Source organism: Equus caballus, chromosome 12 (genome assembly GCF_041296265.1).
Source record: "Equus caballus isolate H_3958 breed thoroughbred chromosome 12, TB-T2T, whole genome shotgun sequence".
NCBI lineage: Eukaryota > Metazoa > Chordata > Mammalia > Perissodactyla > Equidae > Equus > Equus caballus.
Window position 1 is genome coordinate 14,133,145 of NC_091695.1, and position 24,870 is coordinate 14,158,014.

A 24,870-nucleotide genomic window follows, 5' to 3' on the forward strand; every position below is an offset into this window, starting at 1 on the left:
GAGCTTGAAAAAACCTATGCCCATGGGTGTTTTCAAAACAATTGCGATGTCAGTGGATTTCTCAGCAAGGTGAAGTTATAGATAGTGTGAGGCCACAATACTGGTTTGTATAACCAACAGTGTAGCAAACCAGCCATAGATTTAATAGAGTGATCATGCTCTGTATCATCAGCTATTAAAGAAATGAAAACTAAAACCATAGTATGGTGCCACTACATACCTACTAGAGTGGCTAATCAAAATGACTGATGTTGCCCGGCCCGGTGGCTCAGCAGGTAAGTTCGCATGTTCTGCTTTGGTGGCCTGGGGTTCGCCGGTTTGGATCCCGGGTGTGGACATGGCACTGCTTGGCAAGCCATGCTGTGGTAGGCGTCCCACATATAAAGTAGAGGAAGATGGGCACGGATGTTAGCTCAGGGCCAGTCTTCCTCAGCAAAAAGAGGAGGATTGGCAGCAGATGTTAGCTCAGGGTTAATCTTCCTCAAAAAAAAGAATGACTGATGATATTTATACTAAGTGTTATACCCAGTGGGGATGTGAAGAAACTGGAACATTTATACTGAGTGTTTTACCATTCTGGTTCCACTTGACGTCCCAAATGAAATTGAGTATATTTTTTAGGATATTCTTCATGTACCAGGAAGATGACTAATCTAGGGTTTTAAACATTTTTAGTAAATTAATTTCAAAGAAGGATTATTGTTCTGCTTTGGAAATGCCCAAGATGGTTACATGCACTACATAAACAGTACTCCATTAATTTAATATTACATTGGTTAACTCAGTTCTCATTTGATACATCTGAGATATAATATGGTCAACTCTATATATTCAAAGATGTACAGTAGATTTTAGTGCACACTCACTGATCAAAATGCTATCAGAAAACAGAAAAAAATTATAAATCAATTAAAGCATTCCTCCAATAACGTAAAGAAATTTCGCAAACATGGCCCATTGAACGTCTAATAGTATACCATTCAGTACATTTATTATACACACTAAAGAAGACTGATACTTAGAACAATGAGAAAGAAAAACTTTTACAGAATCCACGAAGATTTTCAATGAAATAATACCCAGTAGGAGAGCCTATTCAATAATCACACTCTGTATCTTTCATAAAAATGTTGTATAAATTATATAAATTGAAATAAAAATATTTTCAATTATATTTTGGTTAACATTCAGAATATAAGTTCATTGGTAATGTATTTTTGTAATTCAAATGATATTAAGAAAGTGTTAGGGAGTTTCGTTTTAAATATAGCTGTCAATTTAATTTTGCTAACTTAGCTTTAGTAAGTTTTTGGTCAACCGCAACTACAGTTTTTCAAGGTTCATTGACGAAACACATCCAGGAACCAAAAAGGAAGCCAAATAGGAGAAATGGACTTACTTTTCTGACCCATATGTTGTTGGTCTGTTTTAACTTATTTAATTTTTTAACTTATATCTTTCCTGAGTCTTGGAGATATTTATTTCAATCTAGCTACCTGCAAACTCCTTGGCAAAGTTAGTAAATAATCCTTTGCTTCTGTATTAACCTGATAACTTCTAGAGTTTCCGTTTTTTTTTAATTCACTGGTTCCTGATCCTAGCCCCTTTTAATTCACAGGATTAAGTACTTGTAAAGAAAGGAGGTCAGCCACCTACCCTTTTGCTTTCTCTGCTGTAATGACAGCCTATCTTGATCTTGTCTTCATTTAACTATAGAGATCTAAATTCACATTAATTTAAAAGAACAGCATGAGTTTGGCAGAAATCTCCAAAGGGCAGCCTTCACATCCTTATTCCGCAGGCTGTAGATCATGGGATTCAGCATTGGAATCACCACTGTGTAAAACACGGAAGCCATTTTATCAGTATCCATTGAATGGTTAGTTGGAGGCTGCACGTACATGAAGAGCATTGTTCCATAGAAAACCGTTACTGCCATCATATGTGAAGCACATGTGGAAAAGGCTTTTTTCCTTCCTTCTGATGAGTGTATCCTTAGAATGGACAAAACAATGTTGAAATAAGATACAAGAACTATAATCATGGAAAAAAACAAATCTGTAGCTGCAGATATAAAAACTACTGTTTCTGGAAAGTAAGTATCAGAGCAGGACAATGCTAACAAAGGGACGGTATCACAGAAATAATGATTGATGACATTGCAAGAGCAATAAGACATGGAGAATATAGAAGATGAAGCCAGAAGAGCTATGAAAAAGCTATAGAGGTAAGTGAGGGATACCAGCAGAAGGCAGACCTGCCGAGATACCACCACCATGTAGAGGAGGGGATTGCAGATGGCCACATAGCGGTCATAGGCCATCACAGCTAACATGAAGACCTCAGCTACAATGAAAACCAAGAAGACTCCCAGTTGGATGGCACATTCATAGTAGAAGATGGTTTTCTTCTTTACCAAAAAATTGATCAGCATTTTTGGGGCTATGACAGTAGAATTGCCAAGATTGATGATAGCCAAATGTCGGAGGAAAAAATACATGGGGGTCTGAAGTCGAGAGTCAACACTGGTGAGAGTGATGATGCTCAGATTTCCTGCCACAGTCAGTCCATAGATGACCAGGAAAACAAAGAAGAGTGGAATCTGGAGTTCTGGACGGTCGGAGACACCTGTGAGAATAAACTCAGTGACCCGGGTGAAATTTCCAGGAGCCATGTAAGAGTTTGGAAATTCATCTGTTTGGAGAAAGAAAGGAGAAGTGGTTACAAACGTTAAGGGACTCTTTTCTAGGACTGCCATTTGATGGCAAGGGCAAGTCCTTGGGTGAGAATTCCTGCAATCCTTTATTAACCTAATCCAGTTATTAAACTCAAGGTTCTAGGTTTTATAAATACAGCTTGCAATCATTTGGGAGATGGAAAAAACAAAGATGGTCAGTTAAATGGATGGTTCACCATCATGCATATTTTGAGGACTTACTACCTCACAATTTTATTAAATTATGCGTATCTTATTAGCTTGCAAACAATAGAAGTCATGATTCATGTCTTATGTCTCTTGCATTGAGTGTGAGAAAGGCTTGAGGAATTGCATGTGCCATATAATTCAATGTTGCTTTGTGATTTCTTATTCTGAGATTTCTTGCTTTCTCTCAAGAATAGATGATCTAGCCACAATCCTGCTCCATTTTCTTTCTTCAATCTTTCTATAACTTCTAATCAATGTGCATTCAACTTGCACATACTACCAACCATATATGTTAACTGTTTTTTCCCATTTTTAACTTTATTAGCACAGACAAAAATATATGAATACACGTCTTCAGCTGTATTTTTCTGTTTACTGATTCTCTTTTCAACTTCTAAAAAATGATATATGTGAAAATGTTATCATTTTTTGCATCTCCATCATGCACTATGCTCTAGTGTATTCAACTTACTTTTGCTTCCATCTCCTAACTCTATTTTATTGCCCCACAAGTTGATGCAATTCATCATATTCTTTCCACTGTTTATTTATTTTCAACTAGTATTTTTATTTATATAATTTTATAACATTATTTTAAAAATATATAAAATATATCTGGCCTTAAGTTTTAGTTGGTCTTTTCTTGATAATTTTCACATTTTGATATTTTTCATTATTGCCATAATGTTAAATGTCCTTATTTTATAGTTTCCATGATAATTCCCTTGCATGTATTTTCCAGATAATCAGTAAGCTGTTATACTATGAGTGAATATTTTTCTAGATGTGAGTTAGAAGGATGGTCACCTGCTTCTAGCTAAATCAATTACGTCCCTTTCCAATCACAAGTGATGTTTCCCAGGGTGGGCACCTTGCCCAAAAAGTCCTGTCATTGTCTCTTGTCTGAAGATTTGGACTTCACTGCCAGAGAGTCAAGACTATATCAGCATTTAACATAAGAAATACCTTTTAACAAAAATTTAAGTATACATACACACAAAATAATAACGATGATAGTAATAATAATAATAAACAAAGAGGCAAAAGGAAACTTTTGAAAATGAAGGAAATGATTATAGCCTAAACCATGGTGATGGTTTTAGGGATGTAGGCTTATCTCCAAACTCATCGAGTTTTGTACATTAAACAAGTACAGCTTTTTGTTTGTCAATCTTAACTCAATAAAGTGATTTTTTTTTAAGATTATGTATCATGGATGCCTGAATTGTAAAATCCCAGAGTTACTCACATTATCTCTCCTAAAAAAGGCTATAACAGAAAGAAAAATAGAAAATTATTCTACAGTGAGAAAAAAGAATGAAGTAACAATGCAAAAGGAATTAGAGAAATAAGACCAAAATATCTTCCAACATTGTTGAGTAAATTATATCAGTTTGTTTCTGACACCAGACATCATTCTTTCTCTGTTTCTTTGAATCATCCTCTTATTTACTTATTTACCAAGTATTTGTTGATTTCCTATTTGAGCCAGACAACGCTCAAGCTTCAGATAAGTTACTTGTTCCTCAATTCATGGGCCTTCTTGTTTGATAATAGAAGAGAAAAAAGGCTGATAACAGAACATATAGACAAAGGATTATAAATTGTAGTAAGTACAATAAGAAAATTCAACAAAAACATGCATCAGTATAACCTGGGAGAATTATTTCACAAATCATGTCAAGGCAAGGCCTTTCTGAGAGGGTGACATGTGAACTGAAAACTAAACAAGCCATGGAACCAGCTATTTAATCAATCACAGGAAGAACCCTCCAAGGTTCCAGGCAGAAGGGTATTTCTTGAAAATGCTGCTGTGCGGTAGAAAAGAAGTTAGTTTTTTTGTTTGTTTTTGAGAGGAAACTTACTGGAGACCAGTGTGACTGGATAATAATGAGAAAGTGGAGAATTGCTAGAATTAGAAAATGTAGGTCAAAATAAGTATTTGGTTTTTATTTTAAGTGAATTGTAAGGTATTGATAAGTTTTAAGGTGGGGGAACATAATCAGCTTTAAGTTCTAAAAAGCTTTCTCTTGCTGTTATGAAGATGATGAATTATAGGATTTAAAGTATAGAAGTTATGAGTGGAAATAAAAACAAATGAGTCAAACAGTTGGTTGAGGATTCCCAGTATAAGATAATGATAACTTGGGCCAAATTGGAGAAGGTGGACATACAGAGAAGGTACACTGAACAGCTGGAACCAGAAACAAGATGATATCTTAAATAATTCATGTTATGAATTACGTGAGAGGGATGTGAGAGAATGACAGTTGGGGGTCGAACAAGAAAGACTTCAGTGACGTTTTTGCAATTGGGTCAATGACCATAATATTTTTTGCATATTAGAGGATATGATTTAAGATGGACTGATCAAAGTGAAATTTTGAATAAGTTAAATTTTCAGAGTGCTAATGGGACATTTAAGCAATCATTTAGGCAGCTAATGTTTACGGCTGGAGCACATAGGTGTGGTTAGGTTTACAAAGCTAAGAAACCTCAACCTAGATGATGATACCATATTGTTTTTCATCTATTTCAAGATCTTTTAACTTTGTTAAACAAACGTTCCTAATATATTCCTCAATCTATCTGCATTATTGTCCTCTGAGAGACAACCCTCTGTTTTGAGATTGTAGCTTACCTATCTCCAAACACTACACTGAAAGATATCATTTCTGTGTCCCCTCCTATGCATTTTTCATCTTGTCTTCTCTTTGCAGTTTTTAATATTTTGTCTGCAGCATTTAGTCTCTCGATTGCCTCCCTTGGCAAACATTTCAACTATCAGCCAAAACAATGTTTCCAAATTATATTAGCTCCTGTATTTCTGCTGAAATCTAGAGTGCTGCTTGTTATACACTTTATTTTAAACTTGAAATAATAAATTTTAAAAAGCAACCAGTTTAAATCACAAAAATGTATCCATCCTGTAATTTTCTTTCAAAGCTCCATATGTTGTTTTGTGCCGATTTCCATGAATACTTTCCTGTCCAAAGCATCCTCCTCTTCTACTTCCTCAGGTCAAGCTTTCATTGACATTGTTATTGACTTTTGTATCCTTCTTGGTCTCTATGTTATGATTGTCTCACATTAGCTGGCAGGCAAATGAAAGCCATTAAATCTTTTTGAATAATTAAGACATGTAATCTCAGCTATCTTTTAGGATAATTGAAATATGCTTTAGCCTCATTTTCCATGCATTCCACAATGAGTTCCACATCTCCTTTCTAGTCATAATACCTTCCCAGGCATACATTACATATATATTTTCATCTCTGACCATCTGTATCTTTACTCATATTGACTCTTCTGAGATTACTCCACTTTTTTGTGAGGTGGCATATTATCTCAAAGAAGTCTAGCCACCATTTGTAGCACTGGCCCCATGTGATCAGAAACTGGAAATGAACATAGTATCAAATGAGGATGAAAAACTTGATTTTGGAGTATTTAAGCATGCTATTCCTGATACTTCTCTAGGCATTTACAATCTTCTTTTGAATACTAATGAGTAAAGGGAGGGTAAAGAGATAGGTGAATTGTCTATAAATTAGCACCAATGTTTTATGGCTCATAAGTAATAATAATAGCATTTAAAAGTGTGTACATAGATAGCTTCCATGTACTTTTTTATTATAAAATGATACGACAAAATATAAAGAAAATAAATTTATTTAGGAACATCCTATTTTAGGTCAGTTGAAGTAAGTAAAATCTAGGTAATCAACATTGTCTTCGGGGTTTTATTTCCTCCTAAAGAATGTTATAGAGATTCTGTTCTATCAAACCAAGAATCTACAGGTCTGCATTTCTTAAAGACTTGATCCTATTTATGCAGTGACTTTCTTCAAAGAGAAGTCTTTCTTTTTGAGATCTTCTCAACTAAATGTTGGTGGACTATTTTACTATAAGGTAGATGGTTTATCTCAATGTGTTTCATTATTGCATTGATTACTTCTCATGCTTCTCTACATACACTTGCATGTATGCTTTCAGAGTGAATGGAAAAATTTCCTGAGAAAATTTGTGGTCTAGAGTTATATTCTCAAAAAGGAGCATCATTTGGAGTCTGGGTAGTTGTTTGTCCAGGTTTCTTTCACAGGATTTCCTATGAAACATTTTGTTTTCATTTTAGGTAATATTGTGGGAGAAAACTACGATATGAACAATCTCAGTGAGCAAAAGTCCATTATTTCAGTAGTGATATAATTTATTTAAGTACGTAAGGCACAAAGATGGCAGTTCTAATTTGGAAATATAAAAGCTGGATCATAATTAACATTCTGTGTTCTCCCAAACAGTTGTAAATCTTGAAAACAAACCTTACATTAAACACTGGATTATTTGATTATATATAATATCCAGTGCCTTCTAAAATAAAAGTGTAGTGGCTCATTTTAAGGTATAGTTTCAGATTTTTTAAAGGCCATTATGCAAAAATAAGATAAGTGATTCCTACCCACCTATAGTGGAGAATCTGTTTCAGGTTCTTAGTGAGACTCTCCACGTTGCTGTGGCAATGGGTGTTGATGGGACTTTATAGACCTTTAAGTTCCAAACTCTGAAGCACAGGTGATTTAACGATCAACAAATTGCCTTTTACATCCTTGGGGATGATGCCCCTTGGGGATGCTTCCTTAACAAGCTGTTCCTCTGGAAGTTCAACCAGGCACCCTGTGAGTCTTTGTTGCATCAGCCTACATTATTGAAGTGAATTCAACTTCATTACAGCTAAGGGGCACAGTAATTAAATTGTGACTCTCAAAGTAACTCATTTGCATTCATAGATTCATTATTGCAAATTTCAATATTGAAGAGTTGGAAACCAAAGCCCTAACATTGAAACTGAAACAAACTCTATTGATAAATAGTAATTTTATCATGCCACTGTCCTTTTCTTTCACTTTTACTTCAAAGAATGCAATTAGCATAGTCATTATTTCAAGGAATTTGCTAAAGTGGATATTGAAATGAGGAGGGGTTCTCTGAAAAACAATCATTAGGTAAGAAAAAAATTATTTTATTCTTTTCTTTATGATTATATTTCAGGTGAAAAATGGATAATATACCTTCTAGAGAAGAACCAAACATAATATTTAAAAATGGAGACCTTATGTTATATTTGAATATGACTATAAATTCCCTGTCAAAAAAGCACATTGTTAAATGCTGAATATTATAGAAATATACATTTTATCCATGCAAAGACTAATAGAATTATACATCATTTGGATTTTAGCATATGTGTTGCTTAAACAAACCTATGACTAATAGAATTATGTAGTACTCAAATTTCCCTGGGAAAATTCTCTTCCTTCAGGCTTAAGTCTTCTTATTTTTTTGTCCAAGATATTCCTCTACAGGCCTTAAATTTAGAGATGGAAGTTGACATATATGGAATAATGCCATTTATAAAAAGTATAAACACATGCACACGGAAGAGTAATCTATGTTTTATAAGAACAGAAGAAAATAAACAGATTCTCATTAAATATATTGGGATGGTTACTGGTGGTGGTAGAGTGGACTGGATAAAGAAATAAAGATGAGAGATGTATTATTTTACTAGTGCTGCCATAATCAGGTACCACAGATTATATGGCAGCAACAATTCAAATATGTTTTCTCAGTTGGAGCCTAGAAGGCCAAGATCAAGGGGTTGGCAGGTTAGGTTACTTCTGAGGCCTCTCCTTGGCTTGCAGATGGCCCCCTTCCTGCTGTGTCTTCACATGGTCATTGCTGGGTCTGTGCACAAGTCTAGTGCCTCTCTTTGTGCCCTTACCCCCTCTTTGTATAAAAATATCAACCATATTAGATTAGGGCCCACATAATGACCCCTTTTTAATTAGCTACCTTTTAAAGGCCCTATATCCTAATGCAAGTCACATTCTGAAGTACTGCAGACTAGGGTTTCAACACATGAATTTGGTGGGTGACAATTCAGTCCATAACAAATCAGAATATAAAATAAATTAAGATAAGATAGGGGCTTTGCCTGGCTCAATAATGATAAAGTGTCATAAACTGAGGAAAATAATTATTCTAAATCTCTTGCATTAGGTCCAAAAACAGTTGAAATGTGCATATCTTCATTGGGAAGCAAACTTGCTCCTGGAAATCTGCATAAGTAATACAAGTTATTAAAATATACAAAAATCTTCATAAGAGTATTATTAGTATGTTGAAATACTGGAAATTAAATATATAGTTTGGAAATGTAGTCAGCAAATTATAGAAGTATATATTTAGTATAATATTATATTTCTTATAAAACTTTGTCCACATGGGTTATATAGAAATTCAAGAGCTTCTGAGAAATGAATTAAAAATAGTACTAAAAACGTCATATTGCATTGGTTTCTTTTAAAACACCAAATTATTAAAGTATCTTTTAGTTACAATAAAATGTCAAGTGTAACTGGATGGCATTTGAAAAATGATTTCACCTGCGTTACTACTGCGTCCAATGAGAGAGTATTCCCAATATGAAAAATGTTCTTCAACGTCTCGTTGTAGTAAGTTGCCTGACAATATAGCCCAGACCACAACTGCTAGGATTTCTCTTACCATAGATTTATTTTGCTTGTTTTAGAATGTCATACAAATGGAATAATGTAGCATGTTTATGTGTGGTTTCTTCTGCTCAATTTAATGTAATTGAAATTCATCCATGCTATTGTATATATGGGCAGTTCATTCCATTTTATTGCTGAGTAATATTTCATTGTATTTATATATCACAATTCATCTTTTTATCTCTTGATGGACAGTTGAAATATTTCCATTTTGTACTATTATATATAAAACCACCAGTAACATTAATATACACATATTTTTCTGGACACGTTTTCATTTACTTTGCATTAGCATCCGTGAGGGGAATTCTTGGGACATATGGTAGTAATGTGTTAAACTTTACTTAAAACTGCCAAACTTTTTTCCAACGTGAAGTATCTTTGTGCACTCAATCAGCAACGTATGATAATTTCAGGAGCTGAACATAGTAGCTGATATGGTACTTTGTATTTGATAATCTAGTGTTTTTAATTTTACCCAAACTAGTGGGTGGGAAGTAATATCTCATTGGCACTGTAATTTCATTTTCCTAGTGACTGAGGATGTTGGACTTTTTAAAGTGTTTATTGACCATTCATATTTTCTTCTGTGAAATGTCTTTTCAAGTCTTTTCCCTCATTTTCATTAGGGTGTTTGTCTTTTCGTTATTAATTTTTAAAGAATATTTATATATATCTTGGATCCCTTTGAGTTACTTTGGCTTCTTATCTGATATTTTAACATACACATGCACACATGTTTTAGCGTCTTTATTCTTTTCCATTCATCTATTTACTATTTTTATAGAATATTTCTCTGTATTGATTACTATAGATTTACAATTAGTCTTGAAATCCGTATTATAAGTTCTCCAACTTTTTGTTTTTCTAGATGCTTTAGCCATTCTGAATCTTTTCTCTATTGTATAGAATCAGACAGAAAGCAGACATGGGGGATCTTGTTTGTGTTGGGAAGAGGAAAGCTTCCCCTTCTACCCATCTTGAGTTCTTATGGCTAGAATAATTATAAAAGTGACACAAGTCCAGATCAACAGGAAAAAACAATTTAATATGTATGCAGAGGAGATCATAAAAAATGATGCTCAGAGAGGAAACAAAGTAGGCAGCTTATATATCTTTTTACGCAAAGTAGCAATAAATTTGTGAAGATTTGACAGGACAAAGACACTTAGGTTTGGGTGCTTTATTAGCAAGGAATTTAAGCAGAGTCTGGGTTTGGGGTAGTAAATTAGTAAACAAGTAACAATGCTTGTTTATATAGTCTTCTCTGCCCTGATCTTCCCAGTCTGGTGATAAAAATGTAGGGAAAGCACCTCTCACATGGGAGGTTTATCTCCTGATTTCAGCGGGGAAGAGAGAGGAGGGTCAAAATGCCTTTTTTAAAAAAATTTGATGTCAACTGCTTTTCAAGTAACTTTAATTCAAAATAATCAATACGACATTGGGAATATTTTAGGGTGGCCTGGACTGGGCCCCAACAATTGTATACAAGGAACTTAAGTCTAGACCTGTTTGCTATGACAATAGTCTCATTTGGTAGTAGTAATTAAATTATTTTAATATTGAAACTTGTTCCGTAACTCAAAATTGAGTCGTTAAAAGTTGCACCTTGGTCTCAACACTATGGTGTTAAATTGAGGGATGAATAATTTGGAACCTTAGCATAAAATATTAAAAGAGATAATTTTTTGAGCCATCTCTCTCCATCATCTTAAAGCCAGAATGGTTCCTTTTCCATGTGTGAAATTTGGACTCTTCGAGAAAATCCCTTCAAGAAAGAGTATATCTCGCTGTCTTCATAAGGAAGTCATGGGATAGGAATAGAAGAAATCATTGCAGAGTCCATGTAAGAAATCAACTTTGAGGATTTTTAAAAATAATCAGAGCTTGAGTTTATGCAATTGAGTCATCAGAGCTTTGGAGGAATTGCCATTTGGGAATTAATACAAATATATTCCAATTTCCTAGCTAAAAGCATTTGGTATATCAAGGCATTAATTAGATATGGAGTCAAAACAAGTAATCAAAAAAAACCCTAAACTTTCTAGCTCAGGGAAGATTTTGAGAGTGTACAAATATTAAAGGATTTTCATGTTGGTTGGCAGCATTATTTCTAAATTATTCATCATCATAATGATGATGAGAAAATATGCTTTGTGGCATTTAGTGTAACTGGCCCTACCCAGTAAAGTCTGGTATGCTATAAACTTTCTGTAGAAAAGAAGGCAATGTTTTAGAAACCTTCCTGTTGTATCTATGATTTCAAATATGTGATGCTACCCACTTATTACAATCATTTTGCAATTTTATCATCACACAATGAAAATATGTCAGTAAATCTTAGTATCCTTTCTTTGAAAATAAAAAAAAATACTGGATGGCAAAAAGTTACAATGCATAGTACTTTTGCTCTGTGTTTTCTTTTTTTATTTCAGACTATTATGGATATTTGTAAAACACTGATCCAAGAGCATATCAGCATGTGGAAGAAGCCTTATACATCTATTTTAGAAATAAAAAGCAATAGTATATCATGTTATTAGCACAGGGCTATTTATTACAGCCCTTTTTATAGTGGTAAAAGAAATAAAAAGCTGCAAACGATCAAATATTTATCAAAGAATGTCTAAACACACAGTGATTGATCTATACTCTACTGTATATTAAAAAGGATATTCAAGCCGGTATTAAAAATAATATTTAATATGCATTGGCTGACAAAGATGTTGATGACGACTTTTCATGTAACTAAGTTACAGGGAAGTTGATGTATTATGTTTCTGTAAAGCCCTTTCTATGCAGATGATATTGGAAAATGCTATCAATATTATTTAACTTTATTTTTGGTTTGTGAATAGTAATAGAAAAGATAGAATCTGGAAAAAAATATCCTGACCAAAAAGACTATGCAGTATAATATAAAATGTTACTCTATAAAATAAAATTTATTCATAACAATAAATATGATTAGGGATAGGATCCAAAGCTAATGTGATAAACAAATTGATGTGATTGGAGAATGTAATTTTGTATTTCTTTTATTGTGTTCAATTTATGTTTTATTTTATTTTTTGCTTCAAAAAATTTCCCCCAGCTTTGTGGAGTTTAGAATCAATAAATAAAAGTTGTGTATATTTAAGGTGTACATTGCGATTTTTTTGTTTGTTTTTGTTTGGAAATTGGCCCTGAGCTAACGTCTGTGCCAATCTTCCTCAATTTTGTAGGTGGCATGCCGACACAGCATTGCTTGATGAGTGGTGTATAGGTCTGTGCACAGGATCCAAAACTGCAAATCCCAGGCCACCATAGTAGAGTGCATGAACTTAAACTCTATGCCAATGGAATGGCCTTGAATGTGATGTTTTGATATATGTATATATTGTGAAATTTGATTACCAAAATCAAGCTAACTAACATATCCATCACCTCATGTAGTTATTTTTTTCTTTTTGTGGTGAGAGCACTTAAGATTAACTCTCTGTCACAAAGTAAACTTCAGTGCATTAAAAAAGGGAAAAAATAAACAAAATTCTTGGGTCTGGGATAAAGAGACTCTGATTCATTCTCTGATTTAATTCCCCACAATTTTCACTAAGAAGACTAGGGTAGATGGAAACAAGCATGCTTGAGGTGGTCTATATAGTTTTAAAAATCTAAAAAACACTTATTCAAATGAGGAGAATACTAAGATGTAAGGAATCTATTCATTTGCTGGATGAGCACACAATGTGAATGAAGCATTGTGTTAGCAGAGAATCCATGCAAAATATTGTCATTGTGTATAAAACTCATGAAAGATTCAAATAGACATGAAAGAAAATGCAATTCACCCTCGAGTATATCATTTACATTTAATATTTACCACTGCTCTAGGTTTTTCAAAACAGTGATGTCATTCCAGTAGATGACCAGATAACTCATTTATTTTGACTTTGCAAATTCAAAGTTAGCTTGTTTATCAAGAGGCTATCATAAACTGAAATTAGTTATAGTGTGATGATCTGTCAAAGGGGACCTAGAATTAGCCAATATTTCTTTCATGGTCCCTAATGAAAAATTATCCCAAAGGCCCACTGTATCCTTGAGATATAAAATATTAAAGCAATCTGATTTAAAATCTCATTTTTGAAATGTATGTTTTATTTTCTATTTAGCCTAGATTATCAGATCAGTTTTTTCATGTCGTGTTATAATCACACATTTACTTATCTCCTATCTAGCCTACATAGTCTTCATGATTCAATCTTATTTATCTTTAATACACAGTGACTGCGATAAAATACATATTATTAATATTCTGGTTAATTTTGCTCTATTGTGAGTATTTAATTTTTATCTCAGCAAGTCTGAGTTTCACCAAAAATTTGATATGACTTGCCTTACTTCTAAATAAAATAGGTACAAATATGACCTTGAAAGCCACTTGAGAATTATATGATCTGGCTATAATGTTTATTTATTCTATTGAAGTGGAGAAGAGTACACAGAGATATAAGATGAAGTCTTCTGTCTAGAAAAAGAGGAAAAAATTTTGTAAAATAGTCTTTCTTTTTGATGCTGTAATTGCTCTGACAAAAGATTATACAAAGATTTTTGGACCCACCTTTGCAATGGAATATTAAGATCAGATTAAATGAACATTTTACATTGATTAGTTAAAGTTCTTTTCAGAGCATCTTTTACGTCTTTGTTCCTTAAGCTATAAATCAATGGATTCAGCATAGGGATCAGTAAGGTATAAAATACAGAAGCCATTTTATCAATATCAAAAATGTGGCTGGATTTGGGTTTCAGGTAAATAAATAATAATGTTCCATAGAACACAGCCACCACTGTCAGATGGGAGCTACAGGTGGAGAAGGCTTTGTACCTCCTCTCAGTTGAGTTCATTCTGAGAATGGCCACAAAAATAAACGTATAGGATAGAAGAACAATGAAGAGGGAAGAGAGCAAATTGCAGCCTGAAAAGATCAGGATGATCAATTCTAATTCATGTGTGTCAGAACACAGCATGGATATCAGAGGTAGACTGTCACAGTAAAAATAACTGATGATGTTAGAGCCACAGAAGGATGAGTTAAACAACCTAATTGTGAGAAATAGTGAAACAAATGTACTGTAGAGATAAGGAGTGACTACTAGTCCCCAACACACTTTCTCTGCCATGATGATCACATAGAGAAGAGGTTTGCAGACAGCTACATAGCGATCATAGGCCATTGCTGAAAGAATAAACAGTTCAGTGATGATGAAAATCTCAAAGAACACTAGCTGGATGGCACAGCAAGTGTAGGAAATTGTATTTTTGTGCACTGCGAAGTTTGCCATCATTTTTGGGCCAATGACAGTGCAGTAACCAAGATCAGTAATCGACAAATGTCTAAGGAAAAAGTACATGGGAGTATGTAGCTTGGAGTCTAAATGAGTTAAGATAACCATGCCCAGATTACCCATCACTGTGACCAAGTATATGATGAGGAAGACTCCAAGGAGAGGTGCCTGCAGCCCAGGGTTGTCAGTGATCCCCATGAGAATATATTCAGTCACCTTGGTCACTGCAGTATGATTCTGGTTCTCCATATGATTCATCTTGGTAACCTGTGTAAGGTATAAAATCAATACTTATTGTATTTGAGATCCTATCTTCTAAGAGAATTTAAAACATGATTTATGAGATATAGAGACATTTTGTCTCAAATTATAAATACAGACTCCTCTTCCCATCAGGCCAGAACTACACAGACCTACACTCACATTGCAGTCTAAGTGCCTAACAATTAGCTTTTTGTATTACAGTGTAAGTGCCTGCTATTAAGCTTTTGATTGCCATGGCATCCATTTGAAAAATATTCATCTCTAATAAACATATTGTCAGCTACATAAATAGATAAAGAGGTAGGCTGATCCACCCATGAACTTCACCTTATAAAAATCCCTGGGTGACCTAGATAGCTGACTTCTTGAATGACCCTGTTTTTCCCTCCTTGTCCATTAATCCCTGCTCTTATGTTTTAAATTCACTGATAAAGAGTAAACCCAGGGCAAAACCCTAATCCCTGACTCTCACCCCCAATAAAGGCAGAACACCAGGTCCATACTCTCTCTCTCTACCTGTGACCTCGCTGTGTGGCCCCAGTTATGCTGTGTACCCTCCATGACCTAGGTAATGAATTTTGTTTGTTCATGGTTCCGTGATGGCTGTTGCTGAGGTGTGTCTTACAATCATGATAAGAACCATGACGACCACAACATTGTCTAGCACACAAAGTCCAGTCTCAACGCTGGCTTTGGTTGGGGGACATATCTGTGGGGGCTTGCCGCAACTAGTACAGGCCCAGCTGAGTGCCCCCAGGCATTCCTAGCTGATAGTATCACCTTCCTTAGGCTGAGACTGACGCAAACCACACGTTCATTGAAACTTTGGTAAAGTGCGCTTTAGAAGGGGAAAAATATTTTGAAGTGGTTGTTTTGATACAGCTACAATGACCTATTTCTTTTGACCCAAAATAATTTTAAGTGTGACAAAAGACCTATTATATTTCAACTTTTTAAAATTTTCAAGTAATTTATAAAACAAACATCTACACCTAAACCATAAACCTTAAATAACTGACAATCCTCAAATGTGTTTAGGGGCCAGTCCTGCGGCTGAGTGGTTAAGCTTGCACACTCCACTTTGGAAGCCCAGGGCTTCTCTGATTTGGATCCTGGGCACGGACCTTGCACTGCTCCTCAAGCCATGCTGAGGTGGCATCTCACATAGCACAAAGAGAAGGACCTACAACTAGAATCTATAACTATGTACTGGGAGATTTGGGGAAGAAGAAAAAGAAGAAAAGAAGATTGGCAACACATGTTAGTTTACGTGTCATTCTTTAAAAACAAAATGTTTAAAAGTAGCCAGATGTATATAAAAAGACTTTCTAAACTGTTGGTGAAGTGATGAATCAGGTGGTGATTAGGAAACCTCTGATCATTAAATACATATTTCAATACTTTTCACTGTAAGTTCAGCTTGCTTACCCAATACAAAGTCTAATGCTATGTTTTTACAATTTTGCTATTAATATCTTGTCCATATTTGCCATGTCTGTCATTTTGCTTATTGAATCACTTCTTCTAATGATCCTCCAATCATACATCCCTCTTCTGCATAAAAAGGACTTAGCCATTCTTATTTTTTACGACTTCTTGATGGAGATTCATGTAGAGGCCCGGTAGAAAGAACACAAATGAATATCAAGCACTGATAGAGAATCAGTTATGTACCAGGCACTTTTCTGAGCACTTTACAAATATTAACTCATACCATCCACACAATAACTCTAGGTAGTAGACAGTGTTACCATTTCCATTTGAGAGTTGAAAAAACTGAGGCACAGGGTGTTAAATAACTTAACTAAGGTCACTAGGATAGTAAGCAGTGGAGTCAAGATTCAAATAAAATCATTGTGTCATCAGAATATTTTCTCATAAACATAATAGAGAGGTATGCTGCCTCTCTATTAAGGTCACCCTGAGAAGAGAGGAAATGGAAAGTGGGACAGGGGCTTCACCAGGTAAATAAAGATAGACAGTGATCCTTGTTAACATAGATGACTGAAGCAGTAAATTTATTTAAAACCTAAAGTGGTCTAAATGCACACACAGAGTATCAGGGACTCTCTAACAGGTCTGTCTTACATGTTAATCCTATTGATGAAAGAAAAGCATATTGCAAAGGAAGAACCTGTTTCAGAGTTTAATGCCCTTCACGATCTTTGGTGATGATCCAGTTTAAGCTGTATGCCCAGAGAAATTTTCAGAGACCAGTGTTTCCTACTCACCTTGATAGAGAATCTGCTTTGGTTTGCTACTGTTTTAATCCTCATCCATTGTTGCAGAATGGATTTAAGTTTTTTTCTACCCCTTTGAGACTCATTTTGTGGAAGCTTTAATCTGATTCAAGGATAAACAAATTGCACATGGTTACCTGAGGGTGAATGTTTGGTTATCTGTTAATTATTCCCAGAATGTCTCACTAGGAAAAGTCAAAAGTATTTCAAGCCTAAGTCTGAGTAAATAAATTATATAATATCATTAAACACTGGAAATCATAAATATGTCTTTGTCAGCATCTCAGTTACAAAATATCATGTACATATTAGGTATATTATACACACATATAGACACAATATGTGAGTAAATAAAAGAATGTCTTCCTAGAAAAAGATTATGCAATATTTGATAATACAACATCCATTAACCAAGGATATTTTTGCTGGATAAATAATTATAAGTTGGCCTAAGACAATGTCTTATGACTTGTATTGTTTCTGCCAATAAATCAGTGGTAAATCTTTTCTTCATCTGTTCATAAACTATTTTTTAATCTCTATTTTTAAGGATTTCTATTATTGGTTTTCTAAAACTTGGTAGTGAGGTGTGTTTTTGGCATAATTTCCTTTTCCACTTCTTCTGCTTAGAATTATTTTAGCTTCTTATATCATTGGAATTTTTTTTTCTTTTTAATTAATTTGGAAAAAACTCTGGCCAACATTTCTTTCAAAGTTTATTCTGGACCATACAGTCTCTTCTTTCCACTTGGACCTATATTTAAATGTACAGTTATGTAGGTTGTTATTGTTCTACAGACCACTGAGATTTTTTTCATGTTTTTTTTTTTCAAGTATTTTGTTTTTTCATAGGTTTCACTTGGGGTTATCTTTACTGTGATATGTTTAAGTGTAGTTATTTCTTTTTCAGTGTATAATCCACTGTTACTCTCATTCAATAGATATTTGTTTATATCTAATATTGTATTTTAATCTCTACAGATCTCATTTGGTTATTTTTATTTTTTTTGGTGAAGAAGATTGGCCTTGAGCTAACATCTGGTGTGAATTTCCTTTTTTATTTTTCTTCTTCTCCCCAAAGTCCCCCAGTGCATAGCTTTATATTCTGTTGCCACCCTGTGACAGTTGGCAGAATTCTAGAAATCTATTAATTTTTGGTGTTGATTTAAGCAGTCTGATCCAAGAAATGGGGCTGGGGGAGGAAGGCATCACTGGAGATCAGTGAGCCACTTTTATCCCTTTTTCCTAGTTCAAGTTGTCTGATGTTGCTCCATTGAGTCCCACTCTACTTTCAGATCCTTCCCTCTTTCACAAATAAGAACTAAGAGTTGCAGAGCCTGCTATCATTCATATTCTGTAGAATGGGAGATACACTGGATTAAGCAAAGGAATTCAGAATTCCAGTACCAGTCTTATCTCCTTGAAGATTTCAACTCTTTCCTAAGAATTATTCTAGTGTTTATTGAGTTTACCTCCATTTTCAGTGTCAGTTACTACCTTCCTCTGAAGATATCTAGATTCCTTTACCCTGCCCAGTCTTCTTTTTTACCTTAATTATATTGTGATAAGAATACTTAACATGATTTCTACCCTGTTAAAAGATTTTTAAGTGTACAATACAATATTGTTAACTATAGGCACAATGCTGTACACAACATTAAGCACAATGTCGTAGGATCTCTAGATCTTATCCATCTTGCATAACTGAAACTTTATACCTGTTAATTAGCAATTCCCCATAAGATCCAGCAAGCCCACTTCTGGGTATTTATTGAAAAGCATCGCTATCAGGATCTTAAAATGATGATAATATCCTGCTCATTCTTTCTATTTGGAAAAATACATCTAATCAGTTGGAATATCTTGATGAATGCATTTTAAATAGTTTCATTTAGGGTAATTGTTAAAGAAGACAGGCTAGAAAAAGTATGCAGAATGGTGACTGACTTTTCAACATTTACACATGGTGGTATCGGTTAGGAATTTTTTGAGGTTCACGGCTTTCTCCATGACTCTTAAAAATAATTCTATTTATTTGAAAGTCTACTCAATCAGTCTCCAAAGCTTATGCTAAAAAAAAAAAAAAAAGTAAACTGTGTAATAAGCAGCCCTGTAGGGAAAACAACAACTAAAAAATCCACATGTCCATGCATGGGAGTTTATCCTTATGCAAAAGCAGATATGAATCTTTATATTAAAATTATTTTCTGTTGGTAAGATATTGCATTGGTAATGCATATTTTAAAATTTTTTTTCAATCATTTCATGTAAAATTTTTATCAAGTATTACATGGGACATATACTCAGAATTATGTGTTGTTCATCTCAAATTCAAATGCAACCAGGCGTCTTGTATTTTATCTGGAAATGCTAACCTTACTAGATTCTAATAGATGAGATCGGTAATAATTCTTTCAGATATTTCTAACTTTTTCTTCACTTGCAATGTACAAATGCTACTATTGACTCACAAATCAAATGTATCTATGGCATCTAGTTAATTCATAAGATTTCATGACCTGAAAATAACATACTACTACAGGAAATCCAGTTAGCAAAGGAAATAATGAATTTTTGTGGTGTAAAGAATCAGCTGCCAGTGACTATAAGAGAGTTCATATTCAGAAGCCAGGAGTCATGGGAAATTACCAACGCCCATGTGTTAATCTAAATCAACAATTCTTATTCACTTGCCTTTAATGAAAAATTGGATTTTATTCTCCTAAATTACTTTACCTTTTCTTTGGGGAGGGAGAATTTATGCACGTACTCTCTCTTAATGATATTCCCTGAGGAAGTAGCACGTTAATTCATTCAGATGATTATGCCCAAATCATCTGAGAGATTTTTAAAAATTGCCTTTTGGCGCCTGATACTTATGAGGAACACTCTACAAATTCCCAAAAGAGAAAATATAAGGGACAATTCAAGGAAAGGGACAAAATGACATGAATGATCTGTGCAGTTCCATGAAGACCTACATGATGTAATGGTACTTACTCATCTGCACAGAGTCAATGATTAAAATAATAATAGAAAATACCTTAACATTGGCTTTATCCCACTAAGACTTGAACAGTCCCCAAATTGCAAATGGCGTTATTATCATCACATAGAACTTTTTCTTTGAAGTTATTGTTCCAATAAAAATATGTAATAGGCACTGAGTTAGAAACATTTCATTGAACCTATGTGAGATAGATATTATTATTCCCTTATTCAGAGGGCAAGATTATATAGACCATGTAAATTGCCCAAAGTCATATGATTGATAAGTAGAAGATTTTTAAATTAATCCCTCATCTTTAAATGAGTGAGATATATGCCTTGTTCTTTCATATGGCTAACCCATAACAATTGTTGTAATGCAACATGTTATTATAATGATTGCCTCAACCATAATATAATCTTAACTCAGATCCTACCACTCTTGGATAATGTTCAGTACAACCTCACTGAGAGTGAAGTCTAATATAAGGTAATCTCATAAATTTTATCCATGTCTTCTTCTTATGACTTATAAGAATTGAGGGATATTTACACACATAAACATGAACCTACATTGTACAAATTGATGTTTTGAAGTGTATTTCATTTTTTGTTAATACTAAAATCAAGATAGAACACATTTTCAACACGAAGGAAAGTTCCCTAAAGCTTTGTTCCTCCCACACTCTAGGCCACTCCCATCATAAGGAAATGTTCCTCATACCATAACTCTCAAACAATATCCTCCCACCCCCAACAGCTACCACTCTCATTTCTATCCCTAGAAATATTTTTCCTGTTTCTGAATTTCATGCAAGTTTAATCACACAATACATAGTCAATCTGGCTTCTTTCACTCAGCATAGTGATTTTGAAATTCATCCATGTTGTCTTTTTATTGCTGTATGATATCCCATTGGATAAATATACCACAATTCTTTAACCATTATTCTATCAATGGATATTTGAGTTTTGTGTTATTATGAAAAGTCTAGAATAAACACTCCTATTAAGTGTATTTGTGGACACATGTATTAATTTCTCTTGACTATAGAGCTAAGAGTGGAATAACAGGTTCATAGGGTAAATGCGTATTTAACTTTCTAAGAAACTACCAGCTTTCCAAACTTATTGTAGCATTTTACATTTCCAATAGCTAAGTATGAGAGTGTAGTTTTCTCCACACCTTTGCCAATATTTGGTGTAGACTTTTTTTTAATTTAAAGAAAATAATTTTATTATTATTATTTTAAACAATTTTAATTTAGAAATGATGGGGGCCAGCCTTGTGGCTGAGTGGATAAGTTCATGTGCTCCACTTCAGTGGCCCAGGGTTTTGCTGATTCAGGTCCTGGACATGGACATGGCACCGCTCATCAGGCCATGCTGAGGCAGCGTCCCACATAGCACAAGCAGAGGCAGTCACAATTAAAATATAGAACTGGGGCTGGCCCTGTGGTCGAGTGGTTAAGTTCCCTCACTCCAGTGCGGTGGCCCAGAGTTCAGATCCTGGGAACGGATGTGGCACTGCTCATCAGGTCACGTTGAGTCGGTGTCCCACATGCCACAACTAGAAGGAGCCACACCTAAGATATACAACTATGTACGGGGGGGGGGGGGTTGGGGGAGATAAAGCAGGAAAAAAAAAACCAAGATTGACAAAAGTTGTTAGCTCAGGTGCCAATCTTTAAGAAAAAAATTAAAAATAAAATAAAATATACAACTATGTACCAGGGGGCTTTGGGGAGAAGAAGAAGAAAAAAACAGAAAGAAGATTGGCAACAGATGTTATCTCAGGTGACAATCTTTACAAAGAAGAAAAAGGAAGTAAAAATTGGTGTAACATGATATCTCATTATAATTTCAATTTTAATTTACTTGGTGACTAACAATAATGAACATTTCTCTTTGTACTTGTTGGTCATTCATGTGTCTTCTTTGTAGGATGTCTAAACTTTTGTCCATTTTAATTTGGGTTTTCTATTGATTCTTTTGAATTTTTATATGTGTTCTAGTTAAAACTACCTTGTCAAGTTTTCTTCTAGAAGTTTTACTGTTTTGGTCATTATGTTTAGTTCTTTGGCCCAAGATCTTGCCATGATACAAAATAGAGCTGTGCTACCACTAAGGAGGGCAAAAAGCTCTCTCCTGCCTGAGAGCTCTACATATAAAAACAGATTTGGATCAGAGGAGGCAGGACCAAGATGGCAGAGTGAGTGGTCTTTTTTGTCTCTCCCCCTTCGAATCCACAGCTAATTGGACATTCACTGGTTAACAAAGGATATCCAGATAGCACCACAAGATGCCCAAAAGACCCATGCTGCTATACATCATAAGGCGGACGGACATACCCCGGGGAGGAGGTAGAAATAGGTGAAAACTCTCCGACCCCTGACCCCCCAACAGCCTAGTACCTGCAAGAGGCTCTCTTCCAGTGGACTCCCCCATAGCATTGCCACACACCAAGGGTGGGAGTGTGCACTCATCTGCGGAGCAACAGTAGAAACAGGTGACAACAGCCCTACCAAAGCCCCCTGCAATTACACCTAAGCCCAGGGGGAAACTCCAGGGTGCCACATCTGCTGGCAGGGAAAGCCTCTGCTTGCCATTAGCAGGGAGTCTTTTCCCAACAATCAGAACACAGGGAAGCTCCCAGGGAGCTGATTTCCTGGCAGGGCACCAACCCGCCAGCCACTGCCAGGCCCATGGACTCCAGCTGTGCACAGGATGGTGCAAGAGGTGCCCAGACTTCCTGTGGACGTGCTTGGGGGCTGGGTGGAGCTCTAGTGCCCAGCTCCGTGGCCAAGGGGAAATCTCCAGTGTCCTGCACCCACTAGCAGGGAAAGCCTCTGCTCGCCCTTAGCAGAGAGACCCTGCCCAGCATTCAGAACACCAGGAAGCTCCCAAAGAGCAGAATTCCCCACAAGGCAGCAGCCTACCAGCCACTGCCAGGCCCGTGGACTCTGGCCATGACCCAGATGGGGCAAGGGGCTCCCAGAGATTCTGTGGGAGTGGTTTGGGGCTGGGTAGAGCTCCAGTGGAGCAGCTATGTGGCCCAGGGGGAACTCCAGGTTCCCACAGCAACCTCAGCAAAAGCCTCTGCACAGCACTAGTGGAGAGGTCCCAACCAGCAATCACAAGGCTGGAAGGCCCTGGGGCAAAAGTAGCACAGCTAGGTGAGCTAACCACAGACTGCAGAAGATACCCATAGCTCTGCTGGGACCTATAGTGGACAAATGTGATCTTGTGGGCTCTGCCAGTGACAGAGCTTCAATTACAGGTGATCCTGCTCCTGGCTGTTGGGAAAGCCCATAACACTGCTGCAGACCCCAGGGAGGGAGCGTGTCTAGGTAGTCTGCAACAGTAGGCAGCAGCAGCCTGAGGTCCCGTTGGGATTGCTGCCACAACTGATGAGGGACCACACAGGACCACTGACTATGAGGAGGGGCCCTGATCCAGTCAGTAACAGCTGATATGGTTCCTGCCTGGTGCAGTGTAAACAGCTGCTCCCCCCCCCCCACACCAGTTGCAACAAATGAAAGCAACGACTAAACTCTATCTCTATGTGGAGGCACAAATCCACGCTATCAAGCAGTATGAAAAAATATATTAAATCTCCAGAACAGAAGAAAAATGATAAGTACCCAGAAAACAATCCCAAAGACAATGAAATCTATAACCTAAATGATGATGATTTCAAAACAGCCCTTATTTAAAAACTCAACGAGTTAAAAGATAATTCAGATAGACAACTCAATGAGTTCAGGAACTATGTCACAAAAGAGCTTGATACTATAAAGAAGAACCAATTAGAAATACTGGAGATGAAGAACACAATGGAGGAGATTAAGAAAAATCTGGACTCTTTGAACAGTAGAGTCGATAATATGGAGTACAGAATTAGCAATTTGGAGGGTAGGAATATAGAAATGCTGCAGAGAGAGGAGGAGAGAGAACTAAGACTAAAAAGCAATGAAGAAACTCTCCGAGAATTATCCGACTCAGTTAGGAGATGCAACATAAGGGTTATAGGTATACCAGAGGGAGAAGAGAAGGAGAAGGGGGCACAAGGCCTGTTGAAAGAAATAATGGCTGAGAACTTTCTAAACTTGGGATGAGAGGTGGAACTTCATGTGACAGAAGCCAATAGATCTCCAAACTTTATCAATGCAAGAAGACCAACCCCCAGGTATGTAGTAGTGAAGCTAGCAAAAGTCAACAACAAAGAGAAAATGCTAAGGGCAGCCAGACAGAAGAAAATAAACTACAAAGGAACCCCCTTAAGGCTATCAGCAGATTTCTCAGGAGATACCTTACAGGCTAGAAGAGATTGGAATGAAATATTCAAAACTCTGAAGGACAAAAACCTGCAGCCAAGAATACTCTACTCAGTGAAAATATCCTTCAAATATGATGGAGAAATAAAAACTTTCCCAGATAAACAAAAGTTAAGGGAGTTCATTGCCACAAGACCTCCTCTTCAAGAAATGCTCAGGAAGAAGGTCAGACCTGAAAAATCAAAAAAAGGAAAGGGGTTACAAAATCC

The 24,870-nt window shown here is 35.7% G+C and overlaps 2 protein-coding genes across 3 annotated transcripts; both read right to left on the minus strand.

Annotated features, from left to right (window-relative positions):
- Positions 1-744: 744 nt before the first annotated feature.
- Positions 745-17,412, minus strand: LOC138916795 (olfactory receptor 8J1-like). The gene is made up of 3 exons (XM_070230408.1): positions 17,328-17,412; positions 15,049-15,099; positions 745-2,694 (listed from the first exon to the last, which is right to left on the minus strand). The coding sequence occupies exon 3, from the start codon at positions 2,672-2,674 to the stop codon at positions 1,727-1,729; it is 948 nt and encodes a 315-aa protein (XP_070086509.1). The 5' UTR covers positions 2,675-2,694; positions 15,049-15,099; positions 17,328-17,412; the 3' UTR covers positions 745-1,726.
- On the minus strand, positions 14,131-17,428 carry OR8K1C (olfactory receptor family 8 subfamily K member 1C). 2 transcript variants are annotated; one of them, XM_070228582.1, is made up of 2 exons: positions 17,328-17,428; positions 14,131-15,099 (listed from the first exon to the last, which is right to left on the minus strand). In XM_070228582.1, the coding sequence occupies exons 1-2, from the start codon at positions 17,370-17,372 to the stop codon at positions 14,131-14,133; spliced, it is 1,014 nt and encodes a 337-aa protein (XP_070084683.1). In that variant the 5' UTR covers positions 17,373-17,428.
- Positions 17,429-24,870: the final 7,442 nt, after the last annotated feature.